Here is a 22,009-nt window from a genome sequence, read left to right as displayed (position 1 = left end):
CGCCCCGCGACCCACGTGAGGCGCGTCGGGTTCGGCGCTCGTGGGCCCGGCGGTGGCCCGGGGCGCGGATCTGGAGCATCCCCGGCCGCTCCGTCCCCGCGGCCCGCGGCGGGTGCGTGAGGACCTCTCGCGCCTTCGCTCCGGGCGGCCTGACCGCGGCCGCAGCCCCTGGTGGGAGCGCGGGGACCCGTCGCGGGAACACGGCCCTGCCTCCGGGGGCGCCGGCGGGGGCTCGCTGTCCCCTAAGGACCCCAGCGCTGAAAGCGTCCGACCGTCTGAGCTTTGGAAATTCTTTTATCCCGTCCCGAGGTTACTGCCAGCTAGCATCACGCCCAAGGCAGATCTGCCCACTCTCCGCCCCCAGAAGGGGTCTGGTTGGTGGAAAGTTCACATGGTGACGTTTTTTGCCTGTTTGCAACTTACATGCCCATTGCTTCCTTCTCAGAATTTTGTTGTTGTTGCTAATTCTCACCTGAGAATATTTTTCCCCATTGTTTTTCAGAGAGCGCGGGAGACACATATCGAAAGTTTATATGAAGTGCTCTGGTCCAAGTGCATGCATGAGGCAGCCAATTAATGTGTTTCTCTAACATATCGATTGGTTGCCTCTCCAAGCCCCCCGATGGGGCGGCGGCGGCGGCGGGGAGCGAACCTGAAACCGAGCTACCTGCCCTTGACCCCTTCACCGGGAATGGAACCCGCGATCCCTCCCTGTGCAGTCAACGCTAATCACTGTGCACACCGGCCAGGGCCTCAGAACGCATTTTGTGTAGAGACCTCAAACTGAGCGGGGGCCAAAATAAATCGTCACCCAAACAACCTTATCTCTCCCGCCATTCTGAGCCTTCCCCAGACACTCCCATCTCATTAAAAGTATCCATACAGCCCTAACCGGTTTGGCTCAGTGGATAGAGCATCGGCCTGCGGACTGAAGGGTCCCGGGTTCGATTCCGGTCAGGGGCATGTACCTTGGTTGCGGGCACATCCCCAGTGGGAGGTGTGCAGGAGGCAGCTGATCGATGATTCTCTCTCATCGATGTTTCTAACTCTATATCCTTCTCCCTTTCTCTCTATAAAACATCAATAAAATATATTAAAAGAAAAAAAGTATCCATACAATCGCTTTGGTAGAAAGCAAACAAAATCGCCTAGGAGTGGAGTCATCTTTATTCCTCACTTTTGTTTGTTTGTTTATTTTATTTATTTTGTTCAGATTATTATAGTTGTTTCTCTCCCGCCTTTCTTCAACAGCACTATTTCTAAGGGTTTCAAACTGGAAACAACATAAATGTCTATCAACAGAAGAATGGATAAATACGTTGTGGTCTAGTCATACAATGAAATGCTATTTTGGAGTGAGAATGAATAAACTATGTCTGCATGCAATGATAAGGGTGACGGTCACAAACAGAATGTTGAGTGAAAGCAGCCAGACACAAAAGAGTACATACTGTAGGCTTCTGTTTCTTTAATGCTCAAAACATACCAAACTAACCTGAGGGATCGGAAGTCAGGGTAGTGGTTGCCTTTGGGATGGGCCCAGTGATTAGAAACTGGAAGGGGGCCAAAGGGGCCTTATGGAAGGAATTCTGACCATCATGTTCAGCTTCTTGAATTGGGTCCTGGTTTTATGTGTGTTCACTTTGCATAATTTTATTGAGGTATACATTAGGTTTGTGTTTTTTCATACATATGTTATGCTTCAAATAAAAGTTTATATGAAGTGCCCTAGCCGGTTTGGTTCAGTGGATAGAGCATTGGCCTGCAGACGAAAGGGTCCCGGGTTCGGTTCCGGTCAAAGGCATGTACCTTGGTTGCAGGCTCCTCCCCAGCCCTGGCCCTGGTCCAAGTGCATGCATGAGACAGACAATTGATGTGTTTCTCTAACATCGATGTTTCTCTCTGTCTTTCCCTCTCTCTTCCACTCTCTAGAAAGATTAATGGAAAAATATCCTCCAGTGAGGATTAACAACAACAACAAAAAGTTTCTATGAAGTAAAAAAGCTAGTTGAATATCTATGTTGACAGGATTTATTGACTGGTGCCCACAGTGTGGTCAGTCTGGGCATCCAAGCAGCACTCTCATTGGGGGTGCCCGGATGTCAGTATCTGAGGATGGGGAATAGATACGTTTATTCTTTCTGCTATGTCTAACTGGCAGTCTTTACACCTCTTTCTAAACCTTCGTTATTGACAAGACAAGGCATTACTTGCTCACTTTTGAAATGTATCCAAGATAAATTGGGAATATCAGGTTCTCCTTTGAAAAGTACAGTAGGTAGAATTGGTATTTCTATTCATTTATTCAGAGAGAAAAAAAACACCTATAAAGACAAAAAGGATCCATATCCTCATGGTGTGCAGAGTAAAGCAGGAATTGCAAACATTAAATATAAGTGGGATGGGTTATGGAGGAAAATATGAACTGCTGTGGAAGCGTAGAATCCAGGAGCCCAGCCTGGTCTCCAGGGACAGGGAAGCTTTCTCTAAGGAAGTAATGCTTTAGTTAGGTGAAGAATAGAGGACAGTACTAGACTTTTTTTTTTAATGCAAATGTCTCAACTTGATGTGGAAACCTTTATTCCTGTCTGACCACTCTATATGTGATTTCAGGTGGAGAGTATAGTGAAGATGATGTAAATGAATTAGTGAAGGAAGATGAAGTGGATGGTGAAGAGCAAACACAGAAAACCAAAGGGAAACAAAGAAAGGCTCAGAGCATTCCTGCAAGGTAATGTTGCCCACAGGGCCCTTAGAAGTCAGGGCTATTGTCACTACCATCCTGATTGCTGGCATTGGTGTTGCTGCTAGGGTTTCTTACCTTCGAAGGGAAACATTTGGTGACATTTCAGTATTAAATTTTTTTAGTATTAATTTTAAAAAATGTAATAGATAATATGCACACAGTTAAAATGAAAAACTTAGTTACTACAAAAATGTGTACCCCGTTTCTAGCCCTTGTTGGGGTGCCTCAGAAGAACTTTGCTACCAGAGATATTCTGTGCATGTGAAAGTGTGTATGTATATATTTCCTACTCTCTTTAAAAACAACAACAGCAAATGGCGTACTCTGCATATCGTTTCTTATTTTCATTGTTTTCCATCTTGGAGATGATCCTATGGAAATATATCTAGCTATATTTTATTCTTTTCAGTGGCTGTATGATATTTCACTATATGGATAGGCCTTACTTTATTTAAGGACTAGAGGCCTGGTGCACGAAATTCATGCACTGGGGTGGGAGGGGTCTCTCATCCCAGCCTGCATCCTCTTGCAGTCCAGAACCCCTCGGGGGATGTCACCTGCCAGCGTAGGCCCGAAGCCGGCAGTCAGACATCCCTCTCGCAGTCTGGGAGCCCTCGCTCCGTACGGCCTGCCTGCTCACTGCCCCTCACCGCTCCGCCTGCCTGCTCACTGCCCCTCACCGCTCCGCTCACTGCCCCTCACCACTCCGCCTGCCTGCTCACTGCCCCTCACCGCTCCGCTCACTGCTCCTCACCGCTCCGCCTGCCTGCTCACTGCCCCTCACCGCTCCGCTCACTGCTCCTCACCGCTCCGCCTGCCTGCTCACTGCCCCTCACCGCTCCGCTCACTGCTCCTCACCGCTCCGCCTGCCTGCTCACTGCCCCTCACCGCTCCGCTCACTGCTCCTCACCGCTCCGCCTGCCTGCTCACTGCTCCTCACCGCTCTGCTCACTGCCCCTCACCGCTCCGCCTGCCTGCTCACTGCCCCTCACCGCTCCGCCTGCCTGCTCACTGCCCCTCACCGCTCCGCTCACTGCCCCTCACCGCTCCGCCTGCCTGCTCACTGCCCCTCACCGCTCCGCTCACTGCTCCTCACCGCTCCGCTCACTGCCCCTCACCGCTCCGCCTGCCTGCTCACTGCTCCTCACCGCTCCGCTCACTGCCCCTCACCGCTCCGCTCGCTGCTCCTCACCGCTCCGCCTGCCTGCTCACTGCTCCTTACCGCTCCGCTCGCTGCTCCTTACCGCTCCGCCTGCCTGCTCACTGCTCCTTACCGCTCCGCCTGCCTGCTCACTGCTCCTTACCGCTCCGCCTGCCTGCTCACTGCTCCTCACCGCTCCGCTCGCTGCTCCTTACCGCTCCGCCTGCCTGCTCACTGCCCCTCACCGCTCCGCTCGCTGCTCCTTACCGCTCCGCCTGCCTGCTCACTGCCCCTCACCGCTCCGCTCGCTGCTCCTTACCGCTCCGCCTGCCTGCTCACTGCCCCTCACCGCTCCGCTCGCTGCTCCTCAGAGCTGCCATGGAGGTGGGAGAGGCTCCCGCCACCACTGCTGTGCTCGCCAGCTGTGAGCCCGGCTTCTGGCTGAGCGGCACTCTCCCTCTGGGAGTGCTCTGACCACCAGGGGGCAGCTCCTATGTTGAGTGTCTGTCCCCTGATGGTCAGTGTGCGTCATAGTGACCAGTTGTTCCGTTGTTTGGTCAATTTGCATATTAGACTTTTATTATATAGAATTCTCTTATTGAGACATATTTAATTTGTACCTCACATTTACTATAACAAACAAGACTGCAGTGAATATTTTTAATATATATCTTCATATAAATGTGGAAGTATACCTATAAATCAAGTCTGTAGAAGTAGAAAATTTTTTTTAGAAGTAGAAATGTTTAATCAAAGGTTATATGCAATAAAAATTTATTTATAGATATTAGCAAATTACTTTCCATAGACCTGTACTGAATTACACTCCCTCGAAAAATTATAAAAATTCTGTTGTATTATTTAACTCAGATAAGAGAATCTCCCATAGAAGTCTTTTACTCTCTTTGATTGGTGTTTCTGTCTCTCTGGGCATTGAAGCAAAAAGCAAATTGTAGTTTATAAAAAGGGAAAAAGGAATTTTAGGTATTAAATTCACTTGTAGTTAAAATCAATTTACTTGCAAGAGTTTTGGATCCAGTTTCTTTGTCTTTGAAATTTTCTGTATTCTAGCTTTCATATCTTCAGAAAATGGGGAAAAATATGGATCCTGTCTCTGGGGAATTATAGGAATAAACAGTACAAATAAAGTTGAGACTCTCCTCAGTAAAGCATATTCTCCAAATGTGTTGACTTCAAAAGTAAAAAAAAAAAAAAAAATCTGCTATATATGTTCTTGGAACATTCTTGCTAGATAGATTGATTCTGTGAGGATTTGGGGTGTTTCTTGGTGAAAATAGCTGGTCCTGACTTAGAAGTAGAACACTGCATTTTGATTCCAACTATTTTGGAGGAAGCTAAGCGCTCACTTCTTTTTTTTCTTCCACAAAATCTCAGTATACCTCTACTATGCTCCCTCAGTGTGCATCTTAGTAGTTCTAGATTTAAAAGTGTCCTTGAGTTTGCAACATTATGTTTGGAATTGAGGAAGGGATAACTGAAATCATTTTGCATGTCTTCTCTTTCTTTTTCCTTGTAATATTGGTGATTAGGAAGAGAAAACAAGGTGGCCTCTCATTAGAAGAAGAGGAAGAGGAGGGTGTCAGTGGGGAATCTGGAGGAAGCAGCAATGAAGAAGAAGTCACAGCTGCAGAGCAAGAAGAAGGCACGAGGTCCGAGGATGCCAGGAAAAAGAAGGAGGATGAACTGTGGGCCAGCTTCCTCAATGATGTGGGACCAAAATCAAAAGTGGCCTCGAGTCCACAAGTTAAAGTAAGTTGCTAGGTGAATGAGATGAAGATTTTCCAGAAATAGCCTAAGTTGTCCAAATAGATTTTATTACATTTATAAACTGAGATTTGAATCTTCTAGCAGAAGTCAGACTACATAGCCCTATCTGATTTGGCTCCGTGGATAGAGTGTCCGCCTACAGACTGAAGGTCCCATGTTCGATTCCAGTCAAGGGCACATGCCTAGGTTGTGGCTCAATCTTCAGTAGGGGACATGCAGGAAGCAGCCAATCAGTGATTGTCATCATAGATGTTTCTATATCTCTTTCCCGCTTCCTTCCTCTCCATGTCCCCCAGGGTGCATCTTAATTAGTAGTCCCACATTTAAAAGTTTCTTGAGTTTGCAACATTATGTTGCAAGAATAAAAATATATTTTATTTTATTTTTTTTTTAAGATATATGCATCCATTGTTTATTGCAGCAGTATTTATAATAGCCAAGATAATGGAAGCACCCAAGTGTCCATAAATAAACGAGTGGATCAGAAAGCTGTGGGATCTCTCTATCTAATGAAGAATAAAAATATATTTTAAAAAAGAAAAAAAAAAAAGACTACATAGATGCCTTTTGATAGTAACTCTAGAAAGTGAAAAATAAAGCATTCCCTCTGGTTGGAAAAATTAGCTTTTCCAATCAAATACATTTTCAGTAGGTCTTCAACTGTTTAGAGATTAAACATTTATGAATAGCCATAAACATCATGTTTGAATGGTTCATTTATATTTAATTCTTATGTGAAGTGATTACATTTCTTTTTTCATAGAAAAAAGAAGAGACTGAAGAGACTAGTTCAAATAAACTGTTGGTCAAAGCAGAAGAGCTAGAGAAACCTAAAGAAACAGAAAAAGTTAAAATCACCAAGGTGTTTGATTTTGCTGGTGAAGAAGTCAGGTAAGATGACCTTCACAAACTTCACATACTAGTTCTTTTAAAAATGAGCTGCTTTCTAAATGGTGCTATGAGTCATCTGTCCTCATTCCACCCCACCATAATATTTTGGTAGAGTTATATTTGATTTCAGGGAAAACAGTGGTTCCATGAATTATCAGAGAACGTGAGAAAGGAAAGGGCCTTTCACATATCAGAATCTAGTTTTGGAGTATTATGAAGTGGTTGGCTGAACAGAAACAGGAAAATGTAAAAGTAAAGTATATGGTTCCACATAATCATTGACATGTCTTGTGACCTCAGTTGTCATTTTTCCATTTATTACTTTCATTAACTATGAAGTATGAGCCCCAGGGAAGCCTCTGAAATCAAGTAAGAATTGAAAATACCAGTAGAGAAATTTGCTTCCAATATTATTTCCTTACCTTAATATTATTATTATTTTAATATATTTTTATTGATTTCAGAGATGAAGGAAGAGGGAGAGAGAGATAGAAACATCAGTGATGAGTGCAGCTCATTGATTGGCTGCTTCCTGCATGCACCCTATTGGGGATTGAGCCCAAAACCTGGGCACGTGCCCTTGACTGGAATCGAACCGGGGCCCCTTTAGTCCTCAGGCCGATGCTCTACCCACTGAGCAAACTGGCTAGGGCATTAATATTTTTTTTTAAATTGATTCAGGAAGTTTGTTATTGTTACTAGTTCAGAAAAATAGTAGGGACTTAATAACCTCCTGGCCATTCCAGGTAAGAGCCACATGTCAAGAATTTCCTCTTTCCGCCGAAACCGGTTTGGCTCAGTGGATAGAGCATCGGCCTGCAGGCTGAAAGGTCCTGGGTTCGATTCCGGTCAAGGGCATGTACCTTGGTTGCAGGCACATCCCCAGTAGGGGGTGTGCAAGAGGCAGCTCATTGATGATTCTCTTTCATCGATGTTTCTAGCTCTCTGTCCCTCTCTCTTCCTCTCTGTAAAAAATCAAAAAATATATTAAAAAAAAAAAAAAAAAGAATTTCCTCTTTCCTACTCACTTAAACTTTATTATGTGAAAACAACAGATCTGTAATTTAGAGCTAAGTGAAAATAGATGAAGTGCTAATTAATAATTTTTAGGTAATCACATTTATTTTCTTTGACAGTAATTAATTAGACCTGTATGCTCTTTTAAAAGATAAATTTCCCCTAAAATCAAAATTATTTTTTTTAATCCTCACCTGATATTGATTTTTAGAGAGAGATGAAAGGAGAGAGAGAAAAACATCGATGTGAGAGAGAAACATTAATTGGTTGCCTCCCATACGTGCCCTACCAGAAATGGAACCCATAGCCGAAACCAGTTTGGCTCAGTGGTAGAGCGTTGGTCTGCGGACTGAAGGGACCCAGGTTCGATTCCGGTCAAGGGCATGTACGATGGTTGCGGGCACATCCCCGGTAGGGGGTGTGCAAGAGGCAGCTGGTCTATGTTTCTCTCTCATTGACGTTTCTAGCTCTCTATCTCTCTCCCTTCCTCTCTGTAAAAAACCAATAAAATATATTTTAAAAATAATAATATAATAATAATAATAATAATAATAATAATATCTGCCAAAACCGGTTTTGCTCAGTCGATAGAGTATGGGCCTGCGGACTGAAAGGTCCCACATTTGATTCCGGTCAAGGGCATGTACCTTGGTTGCGGGCACATCCCCATTAGGGGGTATGCCCGAGGCAGCTGATTGATGTTTCTCTCTCATCTATGTTTCTAACTCTCTGTCCCTCTCTCTTCCTCTCTGTAAAAAATCAATAAAATATATTAAAAATATATATGTCTAAGTTTTCAGCAATTATTTCATCCAGTGAAAATATATCTTGGAAAAAATAATTTGGTAATAATAATAGTTTTATAGTTGGTGTGGAGCAAAACTTTTTAATTACTTTAAAAAAAAATTTCTCCCCAACTTTTTCTTCTGAAAAATTTTACTTAAAGTTTTTAATGAAATAAAATAGCTTTTTTTCTTCATGTTAATTTATTTAATCTGAGTTGGGTTGATGACAATAGTACATCTGGAGGATAATGTAAATTCTGTTGTTTTCTTTTAAAAAAATATATTTTATTGATTTTTTTATAGAGAGGAAGGGAGAGAGATAGAGAGCTAGAAATGCCAATGAGAGAGAAACATCGACCAGCTGCCTCTTGCACATCCCCTACCGGGGATGTGCCCGCAACCAGCATACCTGTCCCTGACTGGAATCCAACCCGGGACCTTTTAGTCCGCAAACCAACACTCTACCACTGAGCCAAACCGGTTTTGGCTCTGTTGTTTTCTTTAAAAAAAAAAAGATAATATTCATCATAAAGAAATTAATCTCAGCCCTAGCTGGTTTGGTTCAGTGGATAGAGTGTTGGCATGCGGACTGAAGGGTCCCAGGTTCAATTTCGGTCAAAGGCACAGGCCCTGGTTGCAGACTTGATCCCCAGGAGGCAGCCAATTAATTATTTTCTCTCATCATTGTTGTTTCTATCCCTCTGTGAAATCAATTAAAATATGTTTAAAAATATGTATAATTTATAAAAATAAATGCTTACAATTCCACTTCTGAGTATTCAAAGAAATTCAAAACACTAATTTGAAAAGATATATGCATCCCTATACATTACTGTAATTAATGAAGCATTACTTACAGTAACTTAGACATGGAAGCAGCCTACATGTCCATCAATATATGGATAAAGAAGAAGTGGTACAGATATATAATGAAGTATTACTTGGCCATAAAATAAGTGAAATTTTACTATTTGGGACAAGATGATTGGGCCTACTAAATGAATAAGTCAGACAGACAAATACTATATTATTTCATTTATATGTGGAAATCTAAAGAAGAAAATAAATGAACAAACAAAAATAGATTTATACAGAGAACAAATTGATGGTTGCCAGATAGGAGAGGGGTTGGGGGGCCAGGTGGAAAAGGTTAAGGAATTGAGTACAAATTGTCAGTTACAAAATAGTCACGGGGGTGTAAAGAACAGTTTAGGGAATACTATATAGTCAGTAATATTGTAATACTTCGGTATAGTATCAGATGGATACAAGACTTATCAGGGGGATCACTTTGTAAGTTAAATGTCTAACCACTATGCTGTATACCTGAAACTAATATAATATTCTATGTCAGCTGTAATAAAAAAATAAAAATTTTTACAATTTTAAAAATCCATGCTTACATTTTATCACATTTTTGGGTTTTAGTTGACAAAATTACCTAAGCACATTCTAATGTGGTCTTTCTGCACATGACTAATACACATGTGACCACCTTGCAATTTTGACAGTGCCTGAACTGATGATCTATATTCTGTTTAATGCAGTGAGTCCACTGATCATGTCTTGAATATTATGACATTGTCAAATTATAAACAAGTTTCTAAATATTATTCTGTACCTACCTTGTTTTGGGCCAATATCAGGTAGTTTTGCAGCCCACATTTTAAGTAGCTTTTTATGTAATTCTTTTCAGATTTCCCCCCAGTTATTCCAGTAATGTTCTTTATAACTATTTCTTGTTCAGTCCAACATCCAACCCAGGATTACATACTGCATTTAATCTTTTTAGCCTCCTTGAAATTAGAACTGCTCTAAAGCCTTTTTATATTTCTTTACATATATTGTTTGAGTTCATCTGTATTGTAGAATGTCCCTCAATTTAGATTGTTGTATTATTTCCTCATGCATAGCGTCAGATTAATAACTTTAGATAAAAATGGTACACTGATGATGTTTTGTCCTCCTCGCTGCACCTAGTATTGGTGGTGATAAGTTAGACCACTTAAGCAGTATCTTTCAGAATTCTCCATTGTAAAAACACCCTTTTCCTTGCTAAACAGTCATTTTGCAGAACAATTAAATAATTCCTGACCAGCGATCACCCTGGAAACTATGGAGTTGTCTAATAGAGCGTAGCAGAACACTGATGGCAAACCTTTTGAAGGCCTAAAAAAAACAATATTGAGCCAAAACCAGTTTGATAGAGCTTCGGCCTGCGGACTGAAAGGTCCCAGGTTCGATTCCGGTAAAGGGCATGTACCTTGGTTGCACGCATATCCCTGGTGGGGGGTGTGCAGGAGGCAGCTGATCGATGATTCTCTCTCATCGATGTTTCTGACTCTCTATCTCTCTCTCTTTCTCTCTATAAAAAAGTCAATAAAATATATTTTAAAAATAATATTTAAAGTGTTTAATATACTTTTGGAAATAAGATATGCATTATTTTCCATGTGTCATATGAGACATCTAAGAAAGAGCCTATATAACAAAAGCCTAATATGCTAAGTGTCCAGTCATCCATTCAACCAATCAAAGTGTAATATGCTAATGATATGCTAAGGCCACTCAACCTCTCACTATGATGTGCACTGACCACCAGGGGGCAGACGCTCAATGCAGGAAGCTAGAAGTGAGGCTCATGGCTGGTGAGCACAGCAGCAGTGGCCTCTCCCACCTTTATGGCAGTGCTAAGGGTGTCTGACTGATGGCTTAGGCCCACTCTCAAGCCATCATTCAGACAGCCCGAGAGCTCCCAGACTGCAAGAGGGCATTGCCACGCCCCCAGTGCATGAATTTTGTGCACCAGGCCTCTAGTTTATTATAATAACCACTGGCTTTACATAAGAATAAGAAAGTTGGTGAGTAACTGTTATTTTGAGAAATCATTAAATTTTCTGATCAAATTAAATTTTATGGACTTATTACTATTTATTAACAAAGTTGTTTGACACAAATTTCCTATTTCATTTTTAAAACAAATGATTGGCAATTTTAAATACTGGGTGGATATTCAGGGAGACTGGTATTTCTATGATTTGTCAGAAGAGGGCAGCACCATATCTGTCAACAAATATCAGGGAAGCACTTTTTCATAAATATAACACATATTCAAAAGTAATACATGCTTATTACTTTAAAAATATACATTATAGAGCTTTATAACATGACAAGTCAAAGTTTTCTAACTCTTCTAAAGAAAACTAGCAATTTGGCAGAATTTCTTTTTAACTTAAATTATTTATATTTAAATTTATCTATTGTAAGGAATTCTCATGTAGGGACTTGGAAGGCCTGAAACTTTAATTGACAACCAGATGTAAATGTAAATGTCTAGATTCAAGCATATCTTTAATCTCTTCATGTCATTCTGATTTTTCTTTTTGTATGAAGTTAAGAGCATTATTACATATTTAACAAATGTGAGAAAGAACTAGTGATGACTGGGGAGAATTTGTAAGTATAAGTATATGGTAGCATTAATACAGTTAGTCTTTTCCTTTTTTCTAATTATATTTTAATAGTTAAATTTTGGGTCTTCAAACTCCCCCCCCCCCCCCCCCCCCACACACACACACACACTTGAAAAAATGTGTAGCTTATTAACCAGGGGAATGAGGAAAAGTAGTATTTTTTATCCTATCACATACCATCTGAGCCAGTTAGCTCAGATTTTCCTATGTGATTCACCTTTTGGAAAAGGCTAGTCATGGAAAGTTTGTGCCTAAATAAATATTTTTCAGGAAGTTCTGAGTAAGTGAAAATGAACTTAAAATGTAATTTCTGCTGATAACACTGGAATTAACTATTGCTAGTAGTGGGCGTTTTCCTGTCAGGATTCCCTCACATGTTAGAAGTGGTCTGTAATTTAAAACACTCCTACTTGAAGATAGCTGCATCTCTTCTTATTGCTTGTTAAAATTGGAGTTCTTTTAGGTGTACTATCAATGAAGAGTAATCTGCTAATACTACTTTATGTCAATTAGCAAAAACCCTGAGAGAAATACACCAGTGTATAGAAGGTGTTTCCTAATCAATATGAATAGGACTTTGACACTAGAAATTAACAGAGATACTCTCACAGTTATACTTTTTTCCGTGCTTTCTTTATGGCACTTAACTATACACCATGTATTGTCATACTTGTTTTCATGTTTGGCTGCCCTGATAGACTGTGAGCCCCTTAAGGGCAGAGGCCATGTCATTTTTTTAAATATGTCCCACATCTACAGGGTTCTCTCTAGCATTGCTACTTAATCTCTGACTAGTCTTGAAAGAGTAACTGAATCCCTTAAGATTTAATTTTTCTCACTCATAAAAAGTCAATGTGTTAGCTGTTGCTGTGGAACTACTATATAACAAGCCATCTCAAGACTCAGTGGTATACACCAATAAGCATTTATTTGTTGCTAGTGTGTTTCTGGCTGATTGGGGCTCAGGTGATCTAGGCTTGTCTCCAAGCTACTGGTTGGTACAGATCTGCAGCATGTGTCTTTCACCCACCTTGGATCAACAGCTGCTTGAGGCATATTTTTATGGCTAGAGAGTGTCAAGGGGCACGTGAAACTACAGAAACATTTAAAGCTTCTGTTGCTGTCAAATCAGTTAGCATCTGACTGATCATTGAAACAAGTCATGTGTCCAAGGTTAACCTCAGTGGGGTGGGGAAGTAGGTTAAGAGGGAAGGAGTGGATATTTGCTCAGTGATGATTTAATCCATCAGATACATTCTTTCTCTTAGTTTTGACTCTTGACTCTTATTGCTGAGAGGTTTGTTTGGGAGAGTTGAGAAGACACAAATTAAACCTTACAGAAAGTAGGTCCAGATCTTAGAGGACTTTGAAGGCAAGGTCAGCAGCTTATGTTTGATTCTCGAGTAATATTTAGCCATCACAAGACCTTGCAAAGGAACTGCGTTTCTTGTTTTGTTTTTTAAGTCACCCTTCAAGAATAACTCGGCAATCTTTTCCCAATGAAGATTCTATTTTTCTTTCCTTTTTTCTTTTTCCCCAGTGAAGAGTCTTAATATAAAACTCTCAAACTTATATTCTGTGTCACTTTTGTGGGTGACACAGTACTGAGTGCAGGAGTGAGATGGCTCTTGATAAGAAAATTTGGTTCTGCTCCCAAGTAGCCTACAAGGAAGGATAGAAGACATACTTACATTCTTGCAAAGATGGAATTTGTAGGATTCACCTGTCATTATTCTTGGCCAGTCTTATTCTGGATGACCTGGTTGAACACCCATAATACAATGACTGTAATTTTCCACCCTCCAGATGGATTGGAATTTAAACAAAATTCCACAGATGTTTTTGAATTGGCAAGCCTAGGCAGGCATTAGGCATTTCTCTTTCTTTATCTGAAATTTCAGGCACCATGAATATCCTTCTTTGCTCCTTATTTGATCATCAGTTTTATTGAGGGGAATTTTTGCAGATTTGAAATTGGGTAGGGTTCTCAACTATAATTTTCTTCCATTCCCAAATTAGGGCCAAATTAGCCAGCTTTGAGGGCTCTTTGGGTTCTAGGTGTAGAATTGGACCTTCTGCAGAGTATTTTCAAATGTTTATACTGTTGCTTTTCTCTTTAAAAAGAGTATTTTCTATTTGAAATAAAACCAGTATTTTTCTCTCAAATATTTCATCTCCCCATTACAATTTTTACTAGGCCTTTTATTTTATTTTATTTTATTTATTTATTTTTAATTTCAGAGAAGAAGGGAAAGGGGGAGAGAGAGAGAGAGAGAGAGAAAGAGAGAGAGAGAGAGAGAGAAACATCAGTGATAGAATCATTGATCAGCTGCCTCCTGCATGGCCGCTACTGGGGATTGATAACCCAGGCATGTGCCCTTGACCTAAATCGAACCTGGGATCCTTCAGTCCACAAGCCAACGCTCTATCCACTGAGCCAAACCAACTAGAGCTTTACTAGGCCTTTAAATGTGAGTCCTAATCTACAGGTGAGGTACAGTAGGAGAGCCTTTTCAGCCTTATCATCAATAACCCACAAGGACTGTGATTCAGTAGTGACTCCTGGAGTGTTTCATGCTGACAGAAGTAATGGAGGGGATTTTAGAGAGCTCAAATTTATATGCATTGCTGTTTCATGTAGCATGGGAAAATGTCTTTATCTACAATAGAACTTGGAGTAAACTTGAACCATAAAGCTTAGCAGCCAGAACTTATTGAAAACCCAGTGGGTGTTTTTCCTTGTCATTTATTCCCTTTATTTAGATTTTGTTTCTGTCTTTTTAATTCTTTTGTAAACTTAATGTTTCCTTCCTTGGCACAGGGTGACTAAGGAAGTGGATGCTACATCGAAAGAGGCCAAATCCTTCTTCAAGCAAAATGAGAAAGAAAAACCACAGACTAATGTCCCTTCAACTCTGGCGTCACTCCCTGCCGGGTCAGGGTGAGTATTCTAATCCTGGCCCAGGTGTACCTGGCACATTGGAGAAGCTGTTTTCAATACGAGGACCCGCTGTCATGACTCCTTTCCTGAAAGGGAGGGAATTATGCTGCTGCTCTGCCTTTGCTGAAATATTTGCCAAATGGAAGAGGCAAAGGAAAATTAGCCATTGGTCTCTCTTTGACACCAGCCGGAAAAAAGTCCTGGTTTACAGGGTTGATCACAGGGCTGAACATGTAGTAAACTTTACCTTTAAAAAAATATCTTACAAATAAAACTATCAGCAGTTCTTCAGAAAGTCTGATGAAGATTTGGGTTGAGTACTCTGATCCCGTAAGGACCTCAAAGGAACATAAAAAGATGAAAGCTGATTTACAAATAATTCTATTAACACATTTTTAGGAACTTAATAGATTTTCTCCCTTCATATATTCTATATTACTTGAGTTATTTTTAGCTGAAGACTAGAATAGAAATCTTTTCTCTTTGGAGAAAATAAAGACCTCTTTCTTCTTAACCTAGATGTAAGAAGTGAAGCCTCACAGTAAATATGAGAAACCAGGCCACTAGCCTACAGGGAAGTGAACATGGACCACCCCCCAGAGGTAGCGCTGATCACCTGCTGACTCCTGTGAGGAACTCTGTGTCCTTGAGATATTTGGGGTAGAAAAGTCACCAATAGGGGCTTTTCTGACCCTTCTGTCAGTTTGCTGCTGCTTCCCTCCTCAAACATACTTTATGTCATTGCTATGAAGAGCAAAGTTGTTGTTGTTTTTTACATTTAAAAAAATTGTTTTTTCTATCATATTATAAGCTTTTCTAGGACAGGCCTTTCTCATCACTGCAGCCCTGGCTTCAAACAATGCTATGGTTTATGTTTCACCAGTGTACTCACTAGGGTTACTTTTACCCAGAAGCAAACCCTGAGATAGAAGCTTGAGTGCAAGTCTTTACTATGAGAGGTGATTCCAGGAAGCCCCAGTAGGCAGGTGAGAAGGGGTGGAAGGAAGCCAGCACAGGTTGCATTACCCAGCAGGTTGCTGCTGGTGGTGGCTGGCCTTCAGTCCTGCTGAGGAACTCGGGGAGATTGTGAAGAACATGGCCAGTGAAAAGGCTGGGATATTTATCCTCCAGCTCCCATCGGTCCTCAGGCTGGGGCTGCAGGGGCTCTGGTAAGGTGCTGCTCTCGTGGTGTGCCATGGTGGTGAGTGTAAGGACATGGGCTCGGGCTCTGTGCTCACCTGCGCCTGCTCGGTATCTGTTTCTCGATGGAGAAGCTGGGTTGTAGAGGTCATGTTGTAGTTACACAGAAACTTAAGAAGCAAAAGGATTGAGTGCTTTCTACCACAGTGGGAATGATAGAAACACAGACCAAGGCAGCTATGGCAGGACCGTGGTAATGTGAACAGAGTTCTCAGGCCTGGCCCTGAACTTTTTAAGTTGTGGTTTGCAATCATCGTTTAAAAGAAATAAAATGGGAGTAAAAAATATTAGAGGACATCACATATTAAGAGTAAATATTGTTTCATGACATTTTTTATTTCCGTTATTGATGTGTTTGTCACAAAATAAACTATTTTTAGTGAAGGTTGAAATTTTTAAAAATTGAGGCTGTAGGTTAAGCAACATGTTTTTAGCCTTATAATTGTTATATTATTTGAAAGAGATTCTCTTCAGACCAGTAGCTTTTAGACTTTATTGACTGCCACTCAAAGGAAAGAATACATTTTACAGTATCCGCTAGTACATCCATAAACATAGGTATGTAAAAAAGTGAAATAGTATTTCCCTTTACTATATATGATGAACTCTGATTTTCTACCTTACGTTATTTCAAGGATGTGTTATTTCAAAAATGTTATAACTCACTTAATTTATTTCACAATCTACTACAACCTGAATTTGAAAAAATCCTGCTTTAGTCTATATATGGAGTTAGCCTCTACAGGCTTTTACTTGGGTTACTGATGTTATTAAGTAATGTCTCTTGCATTTATTAAAAGTGTTACTATGAATGCTACCTCTGGATTACGTGCCAAATATGACTTAAGTACTAAGATTCTATCTTGGGCTTCTAGCATAGTTTCAGCTGCACCATTTTCACTCCTAGCCCCCTTGTTGTTGTTTTTTTGTTGTTATTGGTTTGTTTGTTTGTTTTTTGTAAGAGAGCATTTATTTGGCGGAAGGGGGTGTGAAAAAAATAAAACATTTATTTGGTAAATTATAGAGGTTGAAAAAGTAATTCCTAGAAGAAATGGGCTTAGTAAGCAAGTTCTAGAGGTAGAAGAAGGGCCTCGGAGCTTGGGACTGGGGAAGCTAATGGTAAAGTGTCTGGGGGGTAGGGATGGGGAGAGAGGGGGAGGGGAAAGGAAAGGGAAAGGCACAGGTGTGCTCCCAGGAGGGCATTTCTTAATATAATTCCTATTGATACTTAGAGAATCGATATGTTTCAGAAAATACTCTTGCTATGATTATGAAGCTAACTAGAAAGGGAAAAGTGGCAGCTTAACAAGGTCAACTTGTTTGTCACTAAGTCGCTCACATGGAAAGATCACTGCATCCTATAACCATGCCTTTTCTTTCTTAGGATCACAGCCTTTCTAGGATAAGAAATCTGCTGGGGGCGGGGATAATAAAAATTTCATATTTTATTATGAAATAACACATAATACAGATATAATATTATCTCCCTAATATTATATCTGTATTAGGGAGACCCAGCAGGAAACGGATGGCATCCTCATATTAGGATACTTTGAGGAGAGTTTAATAACTCACAAAGTGCTGAAAAACCAAAAGGATAGGAGTAGTGCAGTGTCCGTGGGGCTGGTAATAATGAGGCTCCGTTACCACCCCTAGACTTGAAGAGGTAGGAGGGGGAGCAGTTTATGGCAGACAGAGAGGGCCTCCTGATAGGAGCTGAGGCCTTCACTTGAGTGATGGACCCTCTTGGGGGTTCTGTGGGAATCAATAAGCAGATCTCCCTTCTTCCATCTCTTGCCAGGATGCTCCAGTGACCACTGAGTCTTGTGAAAGAAAAGGTTATTCTGACACTTTTTTTAATGGTAAGGAAGATTTAGGATTATCTCAGTAGATATTAAGACTACCACACTATGGGAGAGAGATAAGGCTCAACTTTGAAAACAGTAAAGACCGCTGAGGATTCATAGCCAAGGAGCAGAATAAGAGAGGGCAGGATCAGTGGGTGGAATATGACTAAGAGGAGACATCAGGGGTGGGGGAATTCTTGCTGAACCTACCTAACTGGATTCTTGCTGAAAGCAGGCTAGGAATTATACATCAAAAGTGGGAAATGAGGAATTCGATAAGATAATTAGAGTGATCAGATATTAAGAATAGGGGATTCTCTTTAAACTGATTTTAACTGGGCTACTAGTATGCAAGCCCAGTAAGGACAGGGCCCAAGACTGAAGCCTAGTAGAGAAGAGGGCTCAAAGAAGCTTGACTAAGCTTTGATCCAGAAGGAAGTCTTTTGCCTGTCCAGGACAGCATCTGGGGCAGAGAGCAGCATGAGGAGGACTTAAAGGGAATCAACTGATGAACCATCTTTCAATAGATTAATGAACTACTTACTGACTCCCTTATAAAGTGAAATTTGATCAGAACCAGTTTTTTTTTTAAAGATGTGAATGATTTATTTATTTATTTTTTTAATATATTTTATTGCTTTTGTACAGAGAGGAAGGGAGAGAGATAGAGAGTTAGAAACATCGATGATGAGAGAGTCATCGATCAGCTGCCTCTTGCACACCCCCTACTGGGGATATGCCTGCAACCAAGGTACATGCCCTTGACCAGAATCGAACCCGGGACCTTTCAGTCCCCAAGCCGACGCTCTATCCATTGAGCCAAACCGGTTTCGGCCTTTTTTTTTTTTTTTTTTTTAAGTTATAATGAAACATAATAGATACAAGGATATGTTTGCCTGAGTAAAAAAGCTTTCAAGAGTTGTACATGAAAATGGGGACTCATTTGAATTTCTGAATAAATCTAGAAGATGACACTCAAGGTTGGCCTGATTGTTTTTCTTACATCTCAAAAAGCTTGTACAACCCTAACCGGGTTGGCTCAGTGGATAGAGCGTCAGCTTGCCAACTGAAGGGTTCCAGGTTTGATTCAGATCAAGGGCATGTACCTTGATTGCAGCACATCCCCAGTAGGGGGTGTGCAGGAGGCAGCTGATTGATGTTTCTAACTCTCTATCCCTCGCCCTTTCTCTCTGTAAAACAACAACAACAACAACAACAAAAACATATACATATACATATATATATATTTTTAAGCTTGTACAGCTATAATTGTGCTTGGGAAAAGACAGGATCAGGAGGAATTCAGCTGATCTGGGGTGTCTCATTGGACACATTTTATCAGCACCAACATTAGTGTCTGCTGCAGGCTGCACATGCATGTTATGGAAAATCTTTTTATGGAGAAAAATCTATAGGAATAATCTAATTTATTAAAAGAAAATTATTCTAATATTTTCCACAGACTTTTTATTTTAATTCTTGGAGTTGCTTCAGTTTATAGAAATTGTCCAGCAGAAACATATTTATTTATTTTTCCTCTCTCTAAACAGATTTAAGCAATACAGGAAAACCAGAACAGCAGAGTAAAACATCCTGTCCCACATCCTTTGCTAGCAAATAAGAACAGATTTGCAGCAGCAAATGTTTGTGACTGAAAACGCATTTCCTCCACATGTTTAAAATAGCACACTGCTTAGGCTATAAAAAGCCAACATTTATGCTTTGGGAATGGAGTAAACCAAACACCCAACTTTAATTAGAGGCAGGAATTAGAGACAAGAAGCACTCCCTACATTTGGTCGTAGAAAGCACAATGCTCAGTGTCTAAACTCCTGTAGTTTTGTTACTTAAGCTCTTGAGATCTGCTCCCTCTATCCCACCCCACCCCATCATCATTACCAATACTGTTGGCTATTTCATCCGGCTTTTGTGCATATCTGGCTGGTCAACCTTCAACCTCACATTTGTTAGTTAACCTTATTCCAGCAGTGGGCTATTAGCCTCATTAAAGTTTGTATTCCGACAGTAGGCATTAACTTGTTTAATTAAGGACTTATTATTTAGTTGCCTCCTTATACAGGGGTAGACAAAGTAGTTTGAGTTACCAGGCATCATTGCCTAAAAGACACCAGCAAGTCATAAGCCCTGGCCTCCGTGGCTCGCTTGGTTGGGCGTCTTCCTGTGCATCAAAAGGTGCTGGTTGGATTCCCTGTCAGGGCACAGGCTCCATCCCTGGAAAGGGGCATGCAGAAGACAGCTGATTGATGTTTCTCTCTCTCTCTCCCTCCTTCTTTCCTCTCTTCCTAAAAATCAATAAACAATCAAAAGTAAGAATATGAAATAATAAGGCAATGACAATACAAATAAACAATAAAATAATACATAAATAATAATGTAAGAATAAACTGTTTTGAATTTTCACAACTGTAAACCTACCTTTGCCCACTCCTGTAGATTGGGAATGACCTAAAAAAAAAAAGGCTTTATTGATGTCTCAAACAATCTTATGGGTGGTGTCAGTTTAGCATTATTTGCCTCAAAGATAGGAGAGAGAGGATTCTTTATAGTCACAGTAAAGATAGAAGACCTAGAACTTGGGCAGACAGGAAAAATGCCTGACTTTCTGAGGTTGGTCAGTATTCAGGAATGTTTAATTTGTGCAACAAACTATTTCTGTATGAACAGTTAATCTGCTCTCTCCCAAATTCCCTGAACATAAGTTAATATGACTTTGTTGGCTTTTTAGCATTTAAAATTTTTTCAATACACATAGTCTTTTGATAGAGAGTATTGAACATTTAAAGTAACAAAAGTCTGATATTGCCACTATGTTTGGTAGAAATGTTTCTTCTTTTTTTTCTCTTTTTTAAATCTTCACCCTAGGATATTTTTTCCATTGTTTTTTAGAGAGAGTGTAAGGAAGGGGGGGAGGGGGAGAGAAACGTCATTGTGAAAGAGACACATCAATTGGTTGCATGAGCCCCCACTGGTACTAGAGATCGAACCTACAACTCAGGTACGCTCCCTTGACTGGAAATCGAAACCAAGACCCTTCAGTGTGCAGGCTGATGCTCTAATTGCTGAGCCATACCGGCCAGGACAAACGTTTCTAACTTAAAAAACTATATATATATATATATATATATATATATATATATATATTTTTTTTTTTTTTTTTTTTTTTTTTTTTTTTTAATTATTGATTTTTAGAGCAAGAGAGAGAGAGAGAGAGAGAAACATTGTTGAGAGAAAAAACATTATCGATTGGCTGCTTCCTGCACACTTTCTCCTGGGGATCCACTCTGAAACTCCAAGTATGTACCTTGGTCAGGAATCTAACCAGTGACCTCTTGGTTCATGGGTCGATGCTCAACCATTGAACCACACTGGCCATGCTGTTTCTAATATTGGATCAGTCTCTCTTGTTATGTGATCTATCAGACCTCTGACCTATGTTAATTTATGTTTATAGACTCTTTCAGTTTTAAAGGAATTGCTTTCATGTTGAGAGGAGCATTTCAAAGCAAATTTTTTTTTTTAATATATTTTATTGATTTTTCACAGAGAGGAAGAGAGAGGGATAGAGAGTTAGAAACATCGATGAGAGAGAATCATCGATCAGCTGCCTCTTGCACACCCCCTACTGGGGATATGCCCGCAACCAAGGTACATGCCCTTGACCGGAATCGAACCCGGGACCTTTCAGTCCGCAGGCCGACGCTCTATCCACTGAGCCAAACCGGTCCCTCAAAGCAAATTATTTCACGTTTTTACAAACAAGGAAGAAAAGAACCCCCAAATTATTCAAAGCAAATGTATTTACATCAACAACAAAAAAGACAAGTTACCTCAGAATCTGACTTCCTTCTGGTTGATGCTCTCATGAAATGCCTGATCAGTTGGCATGTGTCTGTGTCTGGTGAATAGATGTAGTTGATCTTTGAACAATGCAAGATTAGGGTGTTGACTGCCCAGGAAAAAAATCTCAGTATAATAAATTGGCTCTCTGCATATGCAGAACCCCAACTCTAGTTGACCCTTAACAATGTGGGTTTGAACTGCGTGGGTCAATTAAAAACATCCATGTATAAGTGGAACCACACAGTTCATACCCACATTATTCAAGGGTCAGCTGAACATGGTGGGTTTACTAATGCCTTAGAGCAGTGTTTCCCAAACT

General features: G+C 40.6%; 1 protein-coding gene across 2 annotated transcripts in view; it reads left to right on the top strand.

The window, feature by feature from the left end:
- CFDP1 (craniofacial development protein 1) overlaps window positions 1–22,009 on the top strand; it is an 82,978-nt gene that overhangs the window by 258 nt on the left and 60,711 nt on the right. For both annotated transcript variants that reach the window (XM_084906768.1, XM_084906767.1), the window contains exons 2-5: window positions 2,614–2,731; window positions 5,438–5,657; window positions 6,439–6,566; window positions 14,663–14,782. In XM_084906768.1, coding sequence (XP_084762894.1) covers window positions 2,614–2,731; window positions 5,438–5,657; window positions 6,439–6,566; window positions 14,663–14,782 — 586 coding nt within the window. The remainder of the gene's footprint in view (window positions 1–2,613; window positions 2,732–5,437; window positions 5,658–6,438; window positions 6,567–14,662; window positions 14,783–22,009) is intronic.

This window comes from Pipistrellus hanaki, assembly GCF_964339955.1.
Source record: "Pipistrellus hanaki genome assembly, chromosome: 15".
NCBI lineage: Eukaryota > Metazoa > Chordata > Mammalia > Chiroptera > Vespertilionidae > Pipistrellus > Pipistrellus hanaki.
The sequence above is the reverse complement of the archived record's forward strand: the minus strand, read 5'-3'. Positions and strand labels throughout refer to the sequence as shown.